Consider the following 20,212-nt stretch of genomic DNA (forward strand, 5'->3'; position numbering starts at 1 on the left):
ATTTTGTCTCATTTTATCAAAATCATGGATGCAAACTTCTTAATAGTACTTAGTTACCATGGAAGCATAAGCTGACCCCGGTATTATTGTTCTCAAGAGGGAGCCGACTCTACGATATGTTCATTCACTGAATTAATGGACTGCTATTATGAGTGGTCTTCGACGAAAATAGACATGTTGTAAAAATGTCTTCTTAGCTAAATACCCAGCATTCCCCACCCTTCTGTGTAATTGGTGGCAGACTTATTGGCTCAAGGTCATTTTCTATTCACAAAATTAAAAAAAGGATATTGTAAACATCAAGTTACAAAACTTTAGAAATTGCTTTTAATGTTAGGATAGCCACTTGACTTGTATAATTGCCCTTAGAAGGAAACTGTTATTTTTAAACATGGGTTTAATTTTCTTTAAATGGACCATAAAATATGCCAGCATGGATTACTTATGCATTAGAATGGAGCTGCCATTTTGAACTCAAAGTGTAAAATATCTCATTATCTTTGGCCATAAAAAAGTAATCAAGCTTTTAAAAATATGTATTTTGTATACTAAAGGGTATATGCTCATTTTGTTTTTTTTTCTTGAGTTTTGCCTGTGGAATGGCCTTAGTGTGAATTTGCTCCTACATATTGCATGCACATATCAACTTATGCTCCGGCTCACTTCTTTAGTTTTACTGTAATTTTTTTGTACTTTCTACAATCAGGGGCATGGCTCACCTGTCTGAGCTAAGTATTTCATCCATATAGCTTCCCATGAGGATGTGTCTGAACAGTCATGCCACTGTCCTGTTCTGCCGTTATTGAGGTCAGCTGACACAAGATGAAGTTTTAATCCTTGAATCCGGATAGGTCCACCCCTGTTGCAGTGGGATGGTTTTTGCATTTTTTAGATCAAAATTGTGTTAACTAAGTACATTGTGTTATTTACATTTACTGTTTACTTATTTATTTACTACAGGGTATATGGTAATTTTGTTTTATTCTTGGGGTTTATCTGGGAAATGGCCACAATGTGAACGTACTCTTACATATTGCACAAATACCAACCTATACTCCGGTTCAATTCTATGGTTATTTTTTTTAAGTAGGTAAGATGCATCACTTGTGGTTCAGTTTGCACCATTCCATTGACCGTGGGATATAATATCCAAATAAGTAATAATTTGAAGGTTACTGTCTACTCGCATTAACCCAACTAGAAAAACTCATAAAGGTTGCACCAATTTGGGAAATTAACATAATCAGCAACAAAGAAGAATGGCATCTAACACTCTCACACCCCTTCAGTCTTTCCTTATCTCCGTTGCCTGATCAATCCTCCTCTCAATTGGCTACTCCTCTACATTGGCCAATCCCTTCACGAGCTTCAATTGACCAATGATTCCAGTTTAAGTTACTAACAATGACTTACAAGGCTGCTCATAATCTATCTCATCCATACATATACAAACTGATCTCCTGATATCTCCCAACACATAATCTCCAGTCCTCACAAGACTTCCTTCTCTTCTCTGCTGTCTTAGGTTCCTTACATAAACTGTATCATATAATCTCCAGTCTTCACAAGACCTCGTTCTCTTCTCTGCTGTCTTAGGTTCCTTACCCAACTGCATCATATAATCTCCAGTTTTCACAAGACCTCCTTCTCTTCTCCGTTGTCTTAGGTTCCTCACCCAACTGTATCATATAATGTCCAGTCCTTACAAGACTTCCTTCTCTTCTCCCCTGTCTTAGGTTACTTACCCAACTGTATCATATGATCTCCAGTCCTCACAAGACCTCCTTCTCTTCTCCCCCATCTTAGGTTCCTTACCCAACTTTATCATATAATCTCCAGTCCTCTCAAGACCTCCTTTTCTTCTCCGTTGTCTTAGGTTCCTTATCCAACTGTATTATATAATCTCCAGTCCTCATAAGACCTCCTTCTCTTCTCCTGTCTTAGGTTCCTTACCCAACTGTATAATATAATCTCCAGTCCTCACAAGACCTTCTTCTCTTTTCTGCTGTCTTAGGTTCCTTACCCAACTGTATCATTTAATCTCCAGTCTTCACAAGACCTCCTTCTATTCTCTGCTGTCTTAGGTTCCTCACCCAACTATATCATATAATCTCCAGTCTTCACAAGACCTCCTTCTCTTCTCCACTGTCTTAGGTTCCTCACCCAACAGTATCCAAGACCTTTCGCGCGCATCTCGCATCCTCTGAAATCCAGACCCTTTGCAAGCATGAATGTCTCCCACAATTGAAGCAAGAAGATGCAACTTGAAAACTCACCTCTTTAGAAAGCAATGAACCTGCTGTCACCTCACCACCATTACCGCAGCTATTCCAACCCCTGACCAACTCTCTCCTTCTCCATTAACCTGTAGATTTTAAGGCCATGACAACAGGGTCCTTGTGACTTCTGTACTGGTATGTCCCTCATAATGGCTATTTACGAACGAGTGTTGCTAAAAAACCACTTCTTTCACGATTGTATACAGACTGCCGATCACCCAATGAATGAGCAAAATGCTTGTTCATTGAGTGAAATAATCTTTGACAATCTTTTCTAATTCTCAGTGGGGCATCGTTCTTTTAAAATAGGAGTCGAATTGCCAAGAATTATGGATGCCTATGTGCACTGAAAAATCTAGTATAGATCATTTACTTTGGTCTGCCGGTGTAAACAGACATTCAAATGACCGCTAATCAGTAAAAGTTTACTGATCAGCTTCCGTATTTTGCCACCAGTCAGTCTGTGTAAAGACATCCTTAGTTAACATTTATTGCACTTGTATTTTGTATAGGTGTGATATGCATGTGAACACTCTTTAACCCCTTCACCCCCGGAGCTTTTTCCATTTTTTAGTTTTCGTTTTTCGCTCCCCTCCTTCCCAGAGCCATAACTTTTTTATTTTTCCGTCAATATGGCCAAGTAAGGGCTTATTTTTTGCGGGATGAGATGTACTTTTGAACGATACCATTGGTTTTACCATGCCGTGTAACAGAAAATGGGAAAAAAATTCCAAGTGTGATGAAATTGCAAAAAAAGTGCAATTTCACACTTGTTTTTTATTTGGCTTTTTTGCTAGGTTCACCAAATGCTAAAACTAACCTGCCATTATGATTCTCCAGGTCATTACGAGTTCATAGACACCTAACATATCTAGGTTATTTTTTATCTAAGTGGTGAAAAAAAATTCCAAAGTTTGCTAAAAAAAAAATAAATTGTGCGATTTTCCAATACCCGTAGCGTCTCCAATTTTCATGATCTGGGGTCGGGTGAGGGCTTATTTTTTGCATGCCGAGCTGGCGTTTTTAATGATACTATTTTGGTGTAGATATATTCTTTTGATCGCCTGTTATTGCATTTTAATGCAATGTCGCGGCGACCAAAAAAACGTAATTTTGGCGTTTTTATTTTTTTTCTTGCTACGCCATTTAGCGGTCAGGTTAATCCTTTGATTTTATTGATAGATCGGGCGATTCTGAATGCGGCGATACCAAATATGTGTATGTTTAATTTTTTTTTAATTGTTTTATTTTGATTGGGGCGAAAGGGGGGTGATTTGAACTTTTATATATTTTTTATTTTTTTATATTTTTAAACACTTTTTTTTAAATTTTGGCATGCTTCAATAGCCTCCATAGGAGGCTAGAAGCATGCACAACTCGATCGGCTCTGCTACATAGAGGTGAAGTACAGATCACCTCTATGTAGCAGAAATCCAGGTGTACTTTGAGCGCCGACCACAGGGTGGCGCTCAAAGCAATCGGCCATCAACAACCATAGAGGTCTCAAGGAGACCTCTGGTTGTTATGGCAATGCACCGCTGACCCCCGATCATGTGACGGGGGTCAGCGGTGCGAGCACTTCCGGCCGCGCGCTTGACGGCGGCATTTAACTAGTTAATGGGCACGGGCGGATCGCGATTCTGCTCGCGCTCATTGCGCGCACATGTCAGCTGTCCAAAACAGCTGACATGTCGCGGCTTTAAGGTGGGCTCACCGCCGGAGCCCACCTTAAAGCAGGGGATCTGCCAGCTGACGTACTATTCCGTCAGCTGGCAGAAAGGGGTAAGGCTACGTTCACATTTGCGTTGTGCGCCGCTGCATCGGCGACGCAACGCACAACGCAAAGAAAACCGCAACAAAACGCACGCTAAATCGCTGCGTTTTGCGACGCATGCGTCCTTTTTTGCCGAAAGTTGGACGCAAAAAAAATGCAACTTGTTGCGTTCTCTGCGCCCAACGCTTGCGGCCATGCGTCGCAAAACGCAGCACAACGCATGTCCATGCGCCCCCATGTTAAATATAGGGGCGCATGACGCATGCGGCGACGCTGCGGCACCCGACGCTGTGGCGCCGAACGCTAATGTGAACGTAGACTTAAGGAGCATTATTGTTGCAGATTTTGCATCAGGGCTCAGGAGTCTCAAGGTTTTGATTTTGAATATGCATAAAGTCTTATGTCCAATAACACTGCAACACAAAAAACAAAGTTAGAAATTTGGGAATTTACCGTTTTCAAAAATCTCGCGTTCGGGCAGGGATATACAAGACTGTAAAGTAAAAAAGTTTTCTAACATTTTAGCTTGTAAAAGAGCCAGAATGAAACAATTTGCATTACTGTTTCTATAATAGCATCATTCAAGAATGCAATTGTCCCAATTTTTTCTATATAGAAATTTACTAGAATTGATGTGCTAATTTATATAAAAAAGTGTTAAATGTTAAATGCAAAGTTAAAGTGGTTTTATAGTAAATTCACATAATCATGAATCGTTGAAATGTTTATTTTTTATTATTTTTAGGGATTTAAACTCACATTTGCCGAGATGGATGTCTCCCTTCTTTGCCTCTGGCTGTGTGGCCCCATAATTGCCATACAATAGACAGTTACCAGAAACGACCCTGCTCTTCCCTGACAAACTTCCTGACTCCTTACTGAAGTCTGAGCTGCGTCTCATCCAGGTCATAACTCATCAGTCTTGTTACTCCCATAGGGAGCGACTCTGAAGACCTGTCCACCTCCTGTGTTACCAGAGGCCATTTTTGATGGCCCATATATAAATAGGAAATTGTGCACGGTCCGGAGGGACACTCCTTGGATATCATACGCAAATAATCATTTTGCAAATTATCATAATTATCAATCAATCATCTCCTTGCAAACAATGTAATAGTGAGATATCAGATGTCTGCTTTGACCTTAAGTATTACATATCTCATTTTAAATGACGGGAGATTAATAGCTTTGGTAATGCATATTTGAAAGTAACACGACATTATTATCTCATGCTGATATAACTATACAAGAACAGCATTAAAATCACATTTTTTACCTTTACGTGTTACTGGGAAGAAAAATTTGCAATTGATAAGATTGTCTAATGGAGGCCAATAAGTCAAAAAGTACAAAAATAAATAAGCAAAAATGGTTTAAAAAATATTGGTTGCAATTATTATAATTATACCGATATTCCAACTGCACTTAAATAAACCGATGAATTAAAATAAATGTTTTTTTTCAATATTGCAATAAAATTACATTATATATACATTATATAGCTATATATCTGTCTATATATTATATATGTATAGACAGGTTTTATATATATAAATATATATATATATATATATATATATGTATATATATAATAATAATAATAATAATTTTATTTATATAGCGCCAACATATTCCGCAGCGCTTTACAACTTATAGAGGGGACTTATACAGACAATAGACATTACAGCATATATATATAGATAAATCTACATAGATATAGATATACATATGTTTATATATATATAAATATATATATATAGATAAATAGATATATATACTGTAGATATATGTATATATATTTATATATATATATATCTATACATATCTATGTATAGATATATATGATATATGTATATATATATATATATATATATATATATATATATATATAATTGTTACTGCATTCATAAGTTCAACTTTTTGCTGTTTTTAACCCTTCCGTACTCAATAAGCAGGCTCCAGGCCAGAAATCTAGCTTTAAGATAGGACATGAAGAAGGGGCATTTTTTTTCTTTTTATCCTTGAAGGTTTAACCAACTTGATTACATCTATTTGTTGTTGAGGGATAAATTCTTTTTTTTTTTTTTCTGGTATGTTGAAAAATAATTGTAAAGCTGTTGGCCAATGTCTATCTTATTGGATTTTGATAAGAAGGCTATTCAGCTTTAATAATGTCCTCTATCCATTTTCGGCCGGCTCTTAACATGTTTCTTTATTTGTCCCTAAAGCCTCTTCAGCAATGGCTTTTCATTACAAGTCTCTCAGCTGGCTCTCCAGAGAGACGGGGCTCCGACAAGAGTGATAGATAGATAGATAGCTCTATAGATTATCTCACACAGATGTTTTTCCTCCAGTAGCCCCCAGGCTATTCCTTCTAAGTAAACAGAGACTAAATAGAGGGTCTACTGAAGAGAGAACTCTCCGAGGACCAGTGACACCAAAGCCAGCGCAATTTAAAAGACTTCGGATGACTATAGCGCCATTATTTGACTTCGGCTTAGAATAAAAAAACATTTATTCAAACTGTTTTTAAAGGAAATGTGAATAGACGCCAGTGTTTGCATCAATATGTGTGGCGGATATAACATTGCAAGGAAAAATATATATAAGGAGAAAGTATTGTTAAGGGTTGCTACAAAAATGTCACCTAAATTAGTATATAATAAATTAATTCTCATTATTAAAGTTTTATTAATGTCTTACAGTCTTTTCTAACCAGTAGGAGTCACTGTTGCTATGACTGTCTGAACAGTGACTAATTACTTGTAAGGGATAGTGACATAAATGGATACATTTTAGTAAGAATTTACATCAAGTGTTTATGATGCAGACAAACGTTACTTGTTTTAATAAATTTAATTATTTAATTATTAATATATTATTTATAATTCATATATTTAATAAAATAGTTTGAGGGATCCTGGACCTTTGGTCACTTTGCTGGTCCATGGCGGCCGGAGGAGGTGATTTTCAACTTCCTCCTCGGTGGAATCCTTGGCGCCTCTTTGAGCACAATGATGTGGGCTGGTAAAAGGAGGTTTGCAGTTCTCTGATCTGGATGCCAAGGGGGCCACTAGAACAGGGTCCGGTAAATCATTTTTCTTAAGTCTATCTATAATTAAGAATCTTAAAATACACACATAAAATGGTGCTACACAGCGACATCTGCTTTCAGCAAGCAATGTAAGAAGTTTTCTGAAAACAATACATTCTACTCATCGTTTTGGGTTGCAGCGAGACTGCAATAATGTATATTAAGCAGTGGTTTGGACATGAACTGCAAATATGGGGAAGATGGGGATGCAGCTGCAGCTTCTCTCTTTCTCTGTCTATTTCTGCAGCAATGAATAGGTAGTAGAGTGGAGGATTGGGATACAGCTGCATCTTCTCTCTTTCGTTGTCTGTGCAGTAATAAATAGCAAGAGGGGAAGATGGGGATGCGCCTGCAGCTTCTTTCTTAAACTTTTTTGAAATAATAAATAAGGGGAGGAAGGGGGTGCAGCTGCAGCTTTGCTCTTTATCTATCTCTCTGCAGTAATAAATAGTGAGAGTAAAGAAGGAAGGTGATGCAGTCGCAGCTTCTCTTTTTATATCTAGTAGTAATAGTCAGGAGAGAGTTAGAGGGGGATGCAGCTGCAGCTTCTCTCTTTCTATATCTCTTCAGTAATAGTGAGAATAAAGAAGGAAGGGAATGCAGCTGAAGCTTCTCATTTTCTCTATATCTGCAGTAATAAACAATAAGGAAAGTCTAGGAGGGGGATGCAGCTGCATCTTCTCTCTTTTTCTGCTTATTTCTGCAGCAATGTACAGCTAGGAGAGTGGAGGATGGAGATGCAGCTTTTCTCTTTACTGTATCAATATCTATGCAATAATAAATAGCGAGGAGAGAAGGAAGGGTTCTTTCTTTATCTATCTCTGAAATAATAAGTAGCGAGGGAAGGGAAGGGTGGGGATGGAGCTGCAGCTTTTCTCTTTACTGTATCTCTGAAGTAATAAATAGTGAGGAGAGGGATGAGTGGGGATGTAGCTGCAGCTTCTGGATCGCCCCCATGGGGCCGTGGGGTACTCGGTACCGGGTCCTGCGGTTCACAGGGGGATGTCAAGGTGGCTGACCCTGTCCGTGGCCCTGGGACGTCCATCTAAAAGGGAAAGGTCTTTAAAGGGTTAAAGTTTGTGTTCATGACGCCACCTGTGGTATTCGGTCAGGGTGACCGACGCTGCTTTAAGGGGTCCGCTGTGGTGATGTGATGGCAGCTAGATGGTATACCTTCCCACAGGTGAAGTATATCCCCAGAGCTTCCCAGAGTGTAGATGGTGGATGGTGAGAGGTGCAGAGAAGAACGAGGACACAAGGTTGCAGTCTCTTTACCTTTACTGAACACTTTGGCATCCACAGTCCAGGGCACCAGATCACAGGGCAGGCAGAGTCCGGCCGGTTTGGAGGCAAGTCCAGAGTCCCCTTGTCAAGGTGGACATCAGTAGCCTTCCCTTGCGCTGCAGTGGTGTAGTCCCTTACTGCCTATGGCTTCACATAAGGGTCTCACAGATATGGTGTCTTTCTCTCTGTCCCCCGTAGTCGTATAGGACAAACCCATATGACTGGCGGCTTAGGGGTGTTTATAGGGACTCTAGCACACCCCGGCCTCCGAGGGTTGCCACCGTGCCTCCTGGGTGTAGGGCGGACAGGTAACTTGCAATTAGCTGTCCTGCCGGTCTCTGGAGCAAAGCATAAAGGTCCTTACGCCCTCAGTGTTCCGGCCACTGGGATTCTGCACCTCCGAAGGAGGCAGCCTGTGTAGGGCCGGTCCCCTTCTGGTATCCTCTCCTTTGCTACAACTTCCTTCACGCTCGCTGCAATACAGTTCTGCCTTCTGAATGTCTCTTTCTGGGAGCTGCAGCTCTGAGGGCATGCACAGCTCCTTGGACCCTCTGTCCACCTCAGACTACTGTCTGGAACTCTCTAACACTCCCTACAGACTACCAGTTATATATATATATGGGGAGTGACCTAATAAATAGGAGCAGAAGCTCCCCCTGGTGGTCTGGAGTGTGAAATGTATTGTATGTTTGTGATACCTGGATGCAGTTATCCTTATTTGCCTCCAAACGTAGCATCACTCTCCCTGAGAGGAAAGAAATACCACTGCGATGACCAGGACCCTGGGGCGCCACACTTCTCTCTTTATTTATCTCTGAAGTAATAAGTAGCGAGGAGAGGGAAGGGTGGGGATGCAGCTGCACTTCTCTCTTTCTCTATCTCTGCAGTAATAAATAGTGAGGAGAGGGGAGGGCGGGGATGTAGCTGCAGCTTCTTGCTTTCTCTATCTCTGCAGTAATAAATAGTGAGGAGAGAGAAGGGTGGGGATGAGGCCGAAGGTTCTCTCTTTCTCTATCTCTGCAGTAATAAATAGTGAGGAGAGGGAAGGGTGGGTTTGCAGCTGCAGCTTCTCTCTTTATCTCTGCAGTAATAAATAGTGAGGAGAGGGAATGGTTGGTTTCCAGCTGAAGGTTCTCTCTTTCTCTTTCTCTGCAGTAATAAATAGTGAGGAGAGGGAAGGGTGGGGATGCAGCTGCAGTTTCTCTCTTTCTCTATCTCTGCAGTGATAAATAGTGAGGAGAGGGAAGGGTGGGGATGAAGCTGCATCTTCTCTCTTTCTCTATCTCTGCAGTCATAAATAGTGAGAAGAGGGAAGGGTGGGGATGAAGCTGAAGGTTCTTTCTTTCTCTATCTTTGAGGTAATAAATAGTGAGTAGTGTTGAGCGATACCGTCCGATACTTGAAAGTATCGGTATCGGAAAGTATCGGCCGATACCGGCAAAGTATCGGATCTAATCCGATACCGATACCCGATACCAATACAAGTCAATGGGACTCAAGTATCGGACGGTATTCCTGATGGTTCCCAGGGTCTGAAGGAGAGGAAACTCTCCTTCAGGCCCTGGGATCCATATTAATGTGTAAAATAAAGAATTAAAATAAAAAATATTGCTATACTCACCTCTCCGACGCAGCCTGGACCTCACCGAGGGAACCGGCAGCGTTGTTTGCTTAAAATGCGCGCTTTTACTTCCTTCCGTGACGTCACGGCTTGTGATTGGTCACGTGCCGCCCATGTGGCCGCGACGCGACCAATCACAGCAAGCCGTGACGTAATTTTCAGGTCCTCAATGCCTAATTCTAGGCATTCATGATTTTAAAATTACGTTCCGGCTTGTGATTGGTCGCGTCGCGGTCACATGGGCGACGCGACCAATCACAAGCCGTGACGTCACGGGAGGCAGGAGACGCGCGCATTTTTAAAATTACGTCACGGCTTGTGATTGGTTGCGTGCCGCCCATGTGACCGCGACGCGACCAATCACAGCAAGCCGTGACGTAATTTCAGGTCCTGAATGCAGAAATAGGCGTAAGCACAGCAGGGGAGGACCGCAACACACAAGCGCTAGAAGGTAGGCACAGATTTCTACCTGGAAAGGGAACTCTGGAGGTGCCATTGGACCGGCCGGACTCACGCAGCCCAGTTAACCGTATTCCGGACTGAGGATCCTGAAGCCTTCAATAAAGAGGTAAAGAGACTGCAACCTGGTGTCCTTGTTATTTACTGCGACCTGCACCACACCATAACATCATCACCATCACCATCCACACCTTTCATTGCACGCCCCTCAGCAGGGTCACGGACCGGGTCTAGCCACCGTGACAATCCCAGGACAGAGACTCAGAGGCCCGATACTGGGTACCCCTCGGCCCTGCGGCAGTGTGGGCGCTACAACTTGGCGTCACAAACAGGATCTACTTAAGCCTGAAGAATCAGGTCATGTGTGCCTTGGAACTGTGATTTATTATACTTGGACTGTGACTTATTGCAAAGACTGTGTATTGCCACTTGCCGCCAGAAGTTCCCGCCAAAACCCGCCGCCATTACAGCGCTAAGGAGAGCGCAGAGGAAGAAGAAGGGCGTGTCATGGGAGGAGACTACCAAAACGGCGCCAAAAGCAGCGACCGCCCCCTCCGACTTTTGCTGCGAGATGACGACCTGCCCAGCAGCAGAGGAGAACCGCCCCCTGATTTGCAACGGCGGGGACGAGGTGAAGAGGGAGCTCGACCTCGCAGAAATGGTGGAGTCAGGTGCATGCACGGTTGCCGATCTCAAGACAGCGAAGATGATCAGCGGGTGCCCGAGCGACGGCGAAGTGATCCCGGCTTGCCCTCACCCACCAGAGGCGGACCCGCATCCACCACAGCTGAAGGATCTGAACTCCTTGGAGCCGCCGGCGGAGGAGCCGAGCCTACCCATCCTGACCACGGAGTCGGCAGGTGCGGAGCCATGGAGAGCGGAGCCACATCGAGAGGCCACCTTGGGGAAGCTGCGGTCCGGGCTGCAGCCGATTCCAGTGTCCTTGTCAGTGGAACGGATCGACATCGGTGGAATCACATCAGGCGCAGGTATGGAAGGCGCCCCTACTCCCCCGGCCGATTCTGCTCCCCCGACCGATCCTGCTCTCCTGACCGATCCCGCTCCACGACCGATCCTGCTCTCCTGACCGATCCCACGACCGTTCCTCACCCCAACAATGACCAGTTCCTCTCAGCGGAGCTGGTGGTGCTAACCCCCGACACGATGGGGAAGCTGGTGCCTCCACTACCGATCAAGATGGGGGAACCCCTAGATGTGAGCTCAGAGGGGGTGATCTTTCAGTGGGATACCCCCCAGATTGGGCCAGATGGAGCTCGGGAGGAAGGCCTCACCCTTGCTGTGCTCACTTGGGAACAATATAAACAATGCCTGATCTTACACTGGAAAAAACGAAAAGAGACAGAACAAACTGACGCGCCAAAAGTGAAACACCCAAAGCCTGCGCACGGCAGGAAAGACGTGGTAAAGCGGGGAACTGTGCTGGCCTTTCACCCAAAGCGGGGTTGGGGCTCCATACAGGAACCGGGACTACCGACTGAAGTCTTCGTTACCAGTTGCAACATGAAGACTCCTTTCCGCAACCGATATGGTGACCCACTATTGCAAAGGGGGGATCAGGTGACCTACACCCGCCACCGGAGTGCACAAGGATGGTGCGCTCGGAACATCCAACGATGTGGGCCTGAGGGGGCGTCACCTGTTGCCTCGACCATGATTGAACCAGACTTGACAGATCTTGCTACTATCGCCACCGTATGCCTTGTTGCGGCTACTGAGCTCGCAGCTAGGGTTAGCCTTCGAATCCAGACACCGGGTGACCTGACTGCACCCGAGAGACCAACCACCGATACTGACACCGCATCAGCCGGAGACCAGGGACCGAGGCCGCCACGGTCAGGAGATGGCCACTACTGGCTGATGTCTTGCAATTTACTATGAAGCTTTAAAGTGCTTTGCAAATTGTATATGGTTGACTGTCCATCTTTCTATGTGTCTTCTTGCTGCTACAACCCGACTTGGGTTAATTCTTAAAGGGATCCCTTAGTTTACCCGGGATCCCTATTTTTGCCTTTTTTCTTTTGCTTTTGTTTTTGTTTTTCTCGTCTTATCATTGTTGAAAAGAACTGCTGGATCATGAACACTGCATGATTACAAACTCATTGTAAATAGTTTGCACCTTCTTAAAGGTGCCCTCTACTGGTTTTATAAAGAAAAGGACTCTTTGCGAAGAAACTGTTCCTGGAAGCAGTACCGGAGTCCTTGCTGCATGTGGACTTGCAGCTTGAGAAGTTGCACTACCTCATAGAGACTTGGTCCCTTCTTAAAAGGAACATTCATCCATAGCACTTGCAGAATGATGATGCTTTGAAAGAAAGTACTAATAATGCTTACATATGAGAGTTATATGTAGTGAGCTAGTTAATTGTGAGAAATGTTTAATGATGTTGCTAGAAGAATGAGGACAGGAAGTGAACCCGGATGGGGTTAGTCAGTGAGTCCTCCTAGGAGCCATACAGAGATGGCTCGGTGATCCTGGACTGAGAGAGGGAAGATAAGTTCCATACTGTGTATAGTAGCAGAAAGGCAGTAGGCCCGGGTGGAAAGGGGCGGTCCTGCAACAGAACGAGAGGCAGTAGGCCTGGGGCAGATAGACAGGCGGTCCTGCAGATGTAAAGATGGAAAATGAAGAAAAGTTGATTAGCCTTATAGTGTTTTATTATAAGGTCCTTAGTGGATTCAGTGTGTACGTCCTTAAAGGCAACGTTAAATTATTGTTCAAAAATTTGCACTTAGTAGAATACCCGGTTGGGTAAGAAAAAGTTATTTATAGTATGTTATTTAAAGTATTTAACCATGTTTGTAACGTTCAAGTGTCCTCACCTCCCATAAAGGGAAGCTCTGTTCAAATCTGCTTATTGTTATTGCATTTGGAAATTGTATGTCTTTTTGCTGACATGTATTGTTGTTTTCTTCCCAGTCCAGGAGTACTGGATTTAACGAGGGGGGAGTGCAGCGCCCCAGAGTCCTGGTCGTTGCACTACTGATGCTCCGCCGCTAAGGGGGGCTATGGTACGTCTGATGGCACTGAAGGAGTTCACCTGACCAGGTATCACAGACACCAATACACTTCACAGTCTGGCCTCCAGGAGGAGCTAAGGGTGCTATGTATTAGGCCACTCCTCACAATCTGGTAAAACTGGGGGTTGGATAGGAAGTTAGTGAGAAGCTGACTGGGTTGGAACCAGGCAACATCCTGTGGCAGAGGGTGTTGCAGGGGAAGATTCAGGGGGGTCCCTGTCGGGGGTGGGATCCTGACAGAGGTCTAGCGAACAGAAAGAACGTTACGGGACCGCGCCTGCACTTCATCGCGGCGGTACCCCAAGAAAGGACAAGAAGCGAGGTTTATTGTGCTGAGTGAGAAACGAGATCAACGCAACAAGGAGAAACACCAGTAGGAGTCGTGCTGTAAGACGAGGCAACATCCTACTGAGGCGCGTAGCCGGTGGCCGGAACGCCGAGGAAGTATTGAGCTCCAGGCCTTACTTCAAACCTACGGCAGGACAGTCAGTTATAGGCGGGCTGTCTCACTCAAATCACCTAAGAAGACATAGGGGGCAACATTTGGAGAGGGGCGACTCTAGGGTCCCGGAAGAACTTCGAGCCTACCCGTCATACGGGTGCGTCCTAGCCATATCATCTGGGGGACGAAGCAGAACATCATAATCGAGTTGTGAGGGAACTTCAGAAACAGACACAACAGTTGTGGGGACTATCCCGTAAGCACAGCAGGGGAGGACCGCAACACACAAGCGCTAGAAGGTAGGCACAGATTTCCACCTGGAAAGGGAACTCTGGAGGTGCCATTGGACCGGCCGGACTCACGCAGCCCGGTTAACCGTATTCCGGACTGAGGATCCTGAAGCCTTCAGTTAAGAGGTAAAGAGACTGCAACCTGGTGTCCTTGTTATTTACTGCGACCTGCACCGCACCATAACATCATCACCATCACCATCCACACCTTTCATTGGACGCCCCTCAGCAGGGTCACGGACCGGGTCCAGCCACCGTGACAACCCCAGGACAGAGACTCAGAGGCCTGGTACCGGGTACCCCTCGGCTCTGCGGCAGTGTGGGCGCTACAGATGCAGCTGCAGCTTCTCTCTTTCTCTGCAGTAATAAATAGTGAGGAGAGGGAAGGGTGGGGATGCAGCTGCAGCTTCTCTCTCTATCTCTGCAGTAATAAGTAGTGAGGAGAGGGGAGGGTGGGGATGCTGCTACAGCTTCTTTCTTTCTCTATTTATCTCTGCAGTAATAAATAGTGAGGAGAGGGAAGGGTGGGGATGCAGCTGCAGCTTTTCTCTTTCTCTATCTCTGCAGTAATAAATAGTGAGGTGAGGGAAGGGTGGGGATGCAGCTGCAGCTTCTCTCTTTATCTCTGCAGTAATAAATAGTGAGGAGAGGGAAGGGTGGGGATGTAGCTGCAGCTTCTCTCTTTCTCTTTCTCTGCAGTAATAAACAGTGAGGAGAGGGGTGGATGTGGATGCAGCTGCAGCTTCTCTCTTTGTTGCTTGGGAAATCAAATGCTGTTACGAGGGGAAAGCAAAAGTTAGGATATATGTGATTGGTTCATTGTGCTGTGCAAATCACTATGGGATTTGTAACCAGCCAAAAAACAAATGGTGAACACACAGGAAATAGGAGATACACACAAGAATGCAATGTGGAAAATTGCAGAATGCGCCATTTGATTAGACTGTAATCTCTCCTAGTTTGAGCTCTTTCAGCAGAATATTGGTGATATACGGCACCAAACACTGAACAGTAGGGACCTCAGTGGAGTGAGCAATGTGGTATTGCAGTCCATACTGTACATAGTCATGTGCCTGAGACATTAAAAAAGTTGCCGCAATAAGGGCAACTGTCTCCTTCCCCACAATCCTGTAGATTGTAAGCCCGCAAGGGCAGGGTCCTCTTCCCGCTGTACCAGTCTGTCATTGTTAGTTTTGTTTACTGTAAGTGATATTTGTATTTTGATGTAACCCCTTCTCATGTACAGCACCATGGAATTAATGGTGCTATATAAATAAACAATAATAATAATAATAATAATAATAATAATAATAAGGGCATACGCATGTTATAGAAAAGCTACCATTTGGGATCCCTACCAATGTGGCTAGAGTGGCTCACAGTCAGTATTTGAGGAGTTGCGGCTGTTTGAACCATTGAGATCAGCTGATTGGCCAGAGAGCTTTTTAAAAATACTGTCAAGAAAAAGTAGATGTCTTACTTATGGAACCATATGCCAAATGCAAAAGAGACAGTAACACTACAAGTACAAATAGATATTTTTTAATGACCTGATGAAGACTCCAGGGTGTAGGAGTCGAAACACGTTGTCTTGTAATTTTTTTATTATCTCAATAAAGCAGATATTTGTGTATAACATCTATGAGAATCTCTATACGGGAGCGCCGGCTACATACTGCGATTTTCCTTGCTTTCTACTGTTTTACCACGGATGTCTGAGGGCCTTTTCCGTGTGACCAGTCGGCCGAGTTCAGACCGTTCACCTTGGATTCATGTCGGATCCCCTTTCAATGCTTCATTTTCGCCTTTGACTAGGTGAGTGCAATTATATAAGCGTTCAATTTACACCTAGTTTCTACTGCACTTAGATAGTGCGTGGCGTTGTTCCCTATCCTCAGGGTTGTTTGGATTCACTATGAGTACAAAGTCGTCATTTTAACCAGTGTACCAGCCTCCATGGTTAAAGCATATGTTGAGTGTTCAATAATCGACACCTTACCTCTATGGCTGATACCAACAAGTGGAAACTTGTAAAGTAATCACAAGAAAAAAAACAATGAACCCCCCCATAAATGTAAAATAAAATATATACAGTATGTATATGTATATGAGCACCCACTAATATTGTGTATCTGTCCTCATTTCCTGAGTGCCAAATTTCATGAATATGATGCTATATTTTAGCTAAATCTGTGAAGCCCATCACTTGGTTCCTGATATTGAATCCGACATCCTCTTATATATAACTGACGTAAGTCAACTGCACCCTCCAAGTACTTGAACTCTTTACCTTACTGCCATGACCTCACTGACCTCCAACTATTAAAATGTCCAGCCCATCCCTAAATTAATTTATGACCCCCATAAAGCCAAACACCCATCACCAAACAGGCTTTAGTGAGAAACAAATTTTTACTGGAAGCTTCGGGGAAAAGACAAAGAAATTGCTCTTTGTTTGCTCCTCATACAAACGTAAAGGGCAGAAATTACAAAAATAAGATACAGCGAAATAAAAATATGTAAGACAAACACAATAGGAACATAGGCTAAGAATGATTTTTTGTCGTCTCTTATGTGTCCAGGTAGCTGAGACAGTGGAGGTGAATATGTACATCTATAACAGCAATTCAATGGCTGAATGGAATCCAATGCTTTGGAAACTCTGAAGTAATTGAGTTGTATGGTAATGAGGATCTGTCGTACTGCCACCTTGCTGATGTGTCTCGAAACACAAAAAAAGATCCCACTGAGTCAAAGACATCATGAAGAGAATTATGGAGGTTCCGAAGGTAAAAAGGTCATCCCTATAGACATTGGCTCTTCAGAAGGTCACCACTTGGTCACAACACTTGTGACTTTTTTTTTCCTTGTACATTAATACAGGTTTCTTCTTTGTGTCCAAACTCTCTGCAGTTAGATTGTTATAATCACACCAAAAGGTCCAAAAAATTCATTTACAATACTAGTTCCGATAAGTTTTATAGTCATATAGAAGTAAAACAAAAACAGCAGAAATATCATGAATGCAAAATCTCAAACTAAAACTCCTAATAAAAAAATAAGATCCATTGCTACAGTATACATAACTTTACTTAGGAAATAAACACAATCAGACGCACATTGGGAGACATCAATCTGTAGCCATTTAATGCATAAAGATCTACTATTGGAAAGCTGATATATTTTAAATGCGGCGTGGTCCCTCTTCACCAGCGACGCGCGTTTGCCAAGTGATATCATTTCTAAAATATTTATATCCATGTAAATTGTAGCCTAAGAGAGAAGTTAAGTTTTCTGCAAACTCTACAGAAAAATTGTATACGGCCAGTAGTGCTGGATATTAAGTGCTCATCTAAAATCAAAGTTTTTGAAAAAATAAACTAGATGGATTAAGTTATGTTTCCTATTTTTAATTCTAAACTATTTGCATTGATGTAATGTCCATAAATGAATCATATCTTTCCTCATTGACTTCTCATAGTAGTGTCAAGTCCTTTACTATTTAGCGTGGTCAAATTTCACCTTGTCATCAATGTATAATCAGTGGGTGTCCAACCGTTAGGTTTCCACCAGACAGTAGTCACTTTTGTCCAGATGCCTGATTTAGTTTTGCGTAGCCCCATCTAGATATATAGGACTGAGATTCCAAACCAAACGCAAGTAAAAGTAGCCCGTGTCGGAAGAAAAAACATGAATGGTTGGGCCATCGCTGATCACATAGAAGGTAAGCCCTACTGGTTAAAAGCTTAAAAGAAATCCAATCTTTTTGACTGTAAATATCCAATATAATTATTTTGCTACATTTTCATTGGTTGACATGGTACAGTTCCTCAAGTTTGGAGCATTCCTATTAAAAGATATCTCCAATCATATCTAAGACAGGTCAAGTATTCTTAAGAACATCATGACCACCTTACTTAAAAGGAAGCTATCATCAGAAAATGACCTATTGTTTAGATCAGGTGTTAACTATATTTTTGCAACAAAAGAAAATTGGCAATTTCTATTATTTCTTTTACTATCTGTAATAAAAATAGAAATAGAAATCTTTCCATTTTCACACTGGCAAAGATTTTTTTTTAGACCTATTGTTTCAGGAAACAACACATGTCCATAGGCACAATGGTCACAATCTGACCTTTTTTTTGGATTGAAGTATCTAATGAGCGTTGTGAAGGGAGGGTCAGCTATGAGATCATAAATTGTGATTGGGGGATCTTTTATCAGTTGTATATAGAGGTGTTACCTGCCTCTGATGATAATGAGCCTCCTGAAAACTCTTTCTGATACGACAGGAATTATGACTCTAAAAGAGCCCCAGTAGTGAGTGAGTGTGAAAAATAAAACATTTCCTTTTTTTAAATACATGTAGCACAAAAAACTAATTTGAACAACAGGTCATTATCTGATGATAGCCTCTCTTTAAGTAATTGATTGGAATTAACCTGAAATGTATTTAATTACATACAGGATATAGGTTATTCATACATATTGATACATAAATAACTTGGTTGAAGTGAAAAATTAAGGTCATTTCCTACCTTTCTTAGACTGTCGTCTTGTGACGTCACTTCTGAATCAGGTAAAATTTGCTGTGGAGAAAGAAAATATATATTTATTTTCTAGAATTTAGATTTATGATAAGTAATTAATAAAAAAGGAACATAATAATAATAATAATAATAATAATAAAAATGAAGAAGAAAAAAATAAATCCTAGCAGTAAGAACAAAATTAGTTTTGCCTATTTTTAACATGATTTTTCTTGCTTACTTTTTGTAAGTTAATTGAATAATTCAGATTTCTCCATAAAACAAAATTTTATTTCAACGTGTAGATTTATGATGTATTGTGACTGTCAGCATATTTGTGATTTCCAATCCATTTAATGGATACATTGATTTGGCCAGTGTATCTTGATGTGTATTAATGTAATCAATATTGTTTCATGTTATATATCTGTATTCAATATCTGCTACTTTGTGCCTAATTAAAGATTAGAGGCCGTAAATAATTTACACGCAATAATAATTTACACACATAAACCCCGATTCATCGTTTCTGTTTCTCCAGTTTTCTGGAGTCATTTGCTCCTTTTTAGTATTTGTGCCTTATTCTCTACACATTTTGTTCCATAATTTAAGTTTTCATTTTTCCTTAAGTCTTTTTTTTATTATTTTTTCCTCGATAGCTCTGCTTATCCAAGTATTCTAGACAGATCATGATGAAATGTGACTTTTACTCACTCCAGTTCTCCTCTGGAGAAGTTTTGAATTTGACGCTTTTTGGTGAGTTTTTAAAGGATTTTTGACTTTTCGTGCTAAAAGGTCTCAGAAGCAAGTTAAAGACAAAAATTAAGAGTATTTTTGACTTTGCATCAAATTAATGAACGGCGTCAACCATTTTGAAGAATTTGCCACGAAAAACATCAGCAAATACTAAAAGTCAAGTAAAAGGGACTTTAATAAATCACAAATGATGAATCAGGCACAGTAACCATCATTCCCATATCGATGGCTTCGGCCGACTGTATATAGTGCATAGGGTGCAAGAGCAGATTATTGTTGGAGAGTTAAAGGGGTTGACTAAAAAGACAAGTCTGAAGTCACTCTGTTACTGCAGACTTGTGATTCCTCACAGTGCGTGCACTGCACGATCGGAGGAGTCTCTGGTGTCAGCACCAAGAACAGTGGTCATGTGACTGCAAGTATACAATATGCATACGCTCCGCATTTTTGCAGTCACGTGATTGCTCTTCTCTCCCTTGACACCATAGAATCATCCCATCGTGCAGTGCGTGCGCTGTGAGGATTCACAAGTCTGCAGTAATATAGAGTGACTGCAGACTTGTAGTTTTAGACTTGACAACCCCTTTAAGGAACCAGCATGTGTGATTCTGGACTACTGGTCCTTTTGTTCTCCCTGAGATA

At 42.2% G+C, this 20,212-nt stretch overlaps 1 protein-coding gene across 7 annotated transcripts in view; it reads right to left on the bottom strand.

The window, feature by feature from the left end:
- Positions 1-20,212, bottom strand: part of PRDM16 (PR/SET domain 16) — an 868,945-nt gene that overhangs the window by 394,204 nt on the left and 454,529 nt on the right. For all 7 annotated transcript variants that reach the window (XM_077250426.1, XM_077250425.1, XM_077250424.1 and 4 more), the window contains exon 3: positions 18,824-18,874. In XM_077250426.1, the coding sequence (XP_077106541.1) occupies positions 18,824-18,874 (51 nt within the window). The remainder of the gene's footprint in view (positions 1-18,823; positions 18,875-20,212) is intronic.

Source organism: Ranitomeya variabilis, chromosome 4 (genome assembly GCF_051348905.1).
Source record: "Ranitomeya variabilis isolate aRanVar5 chromosome 4, aRanVar5.hap1, whole genome shotgun sequence".
In the NCBI taxonomy this organism is placed as follows: Eukaryota; Metazoa; Chordata; class Amphibia; order Anura; family Dendrobatidae; genus Ranitomeya; species Ranitomeya variabilis.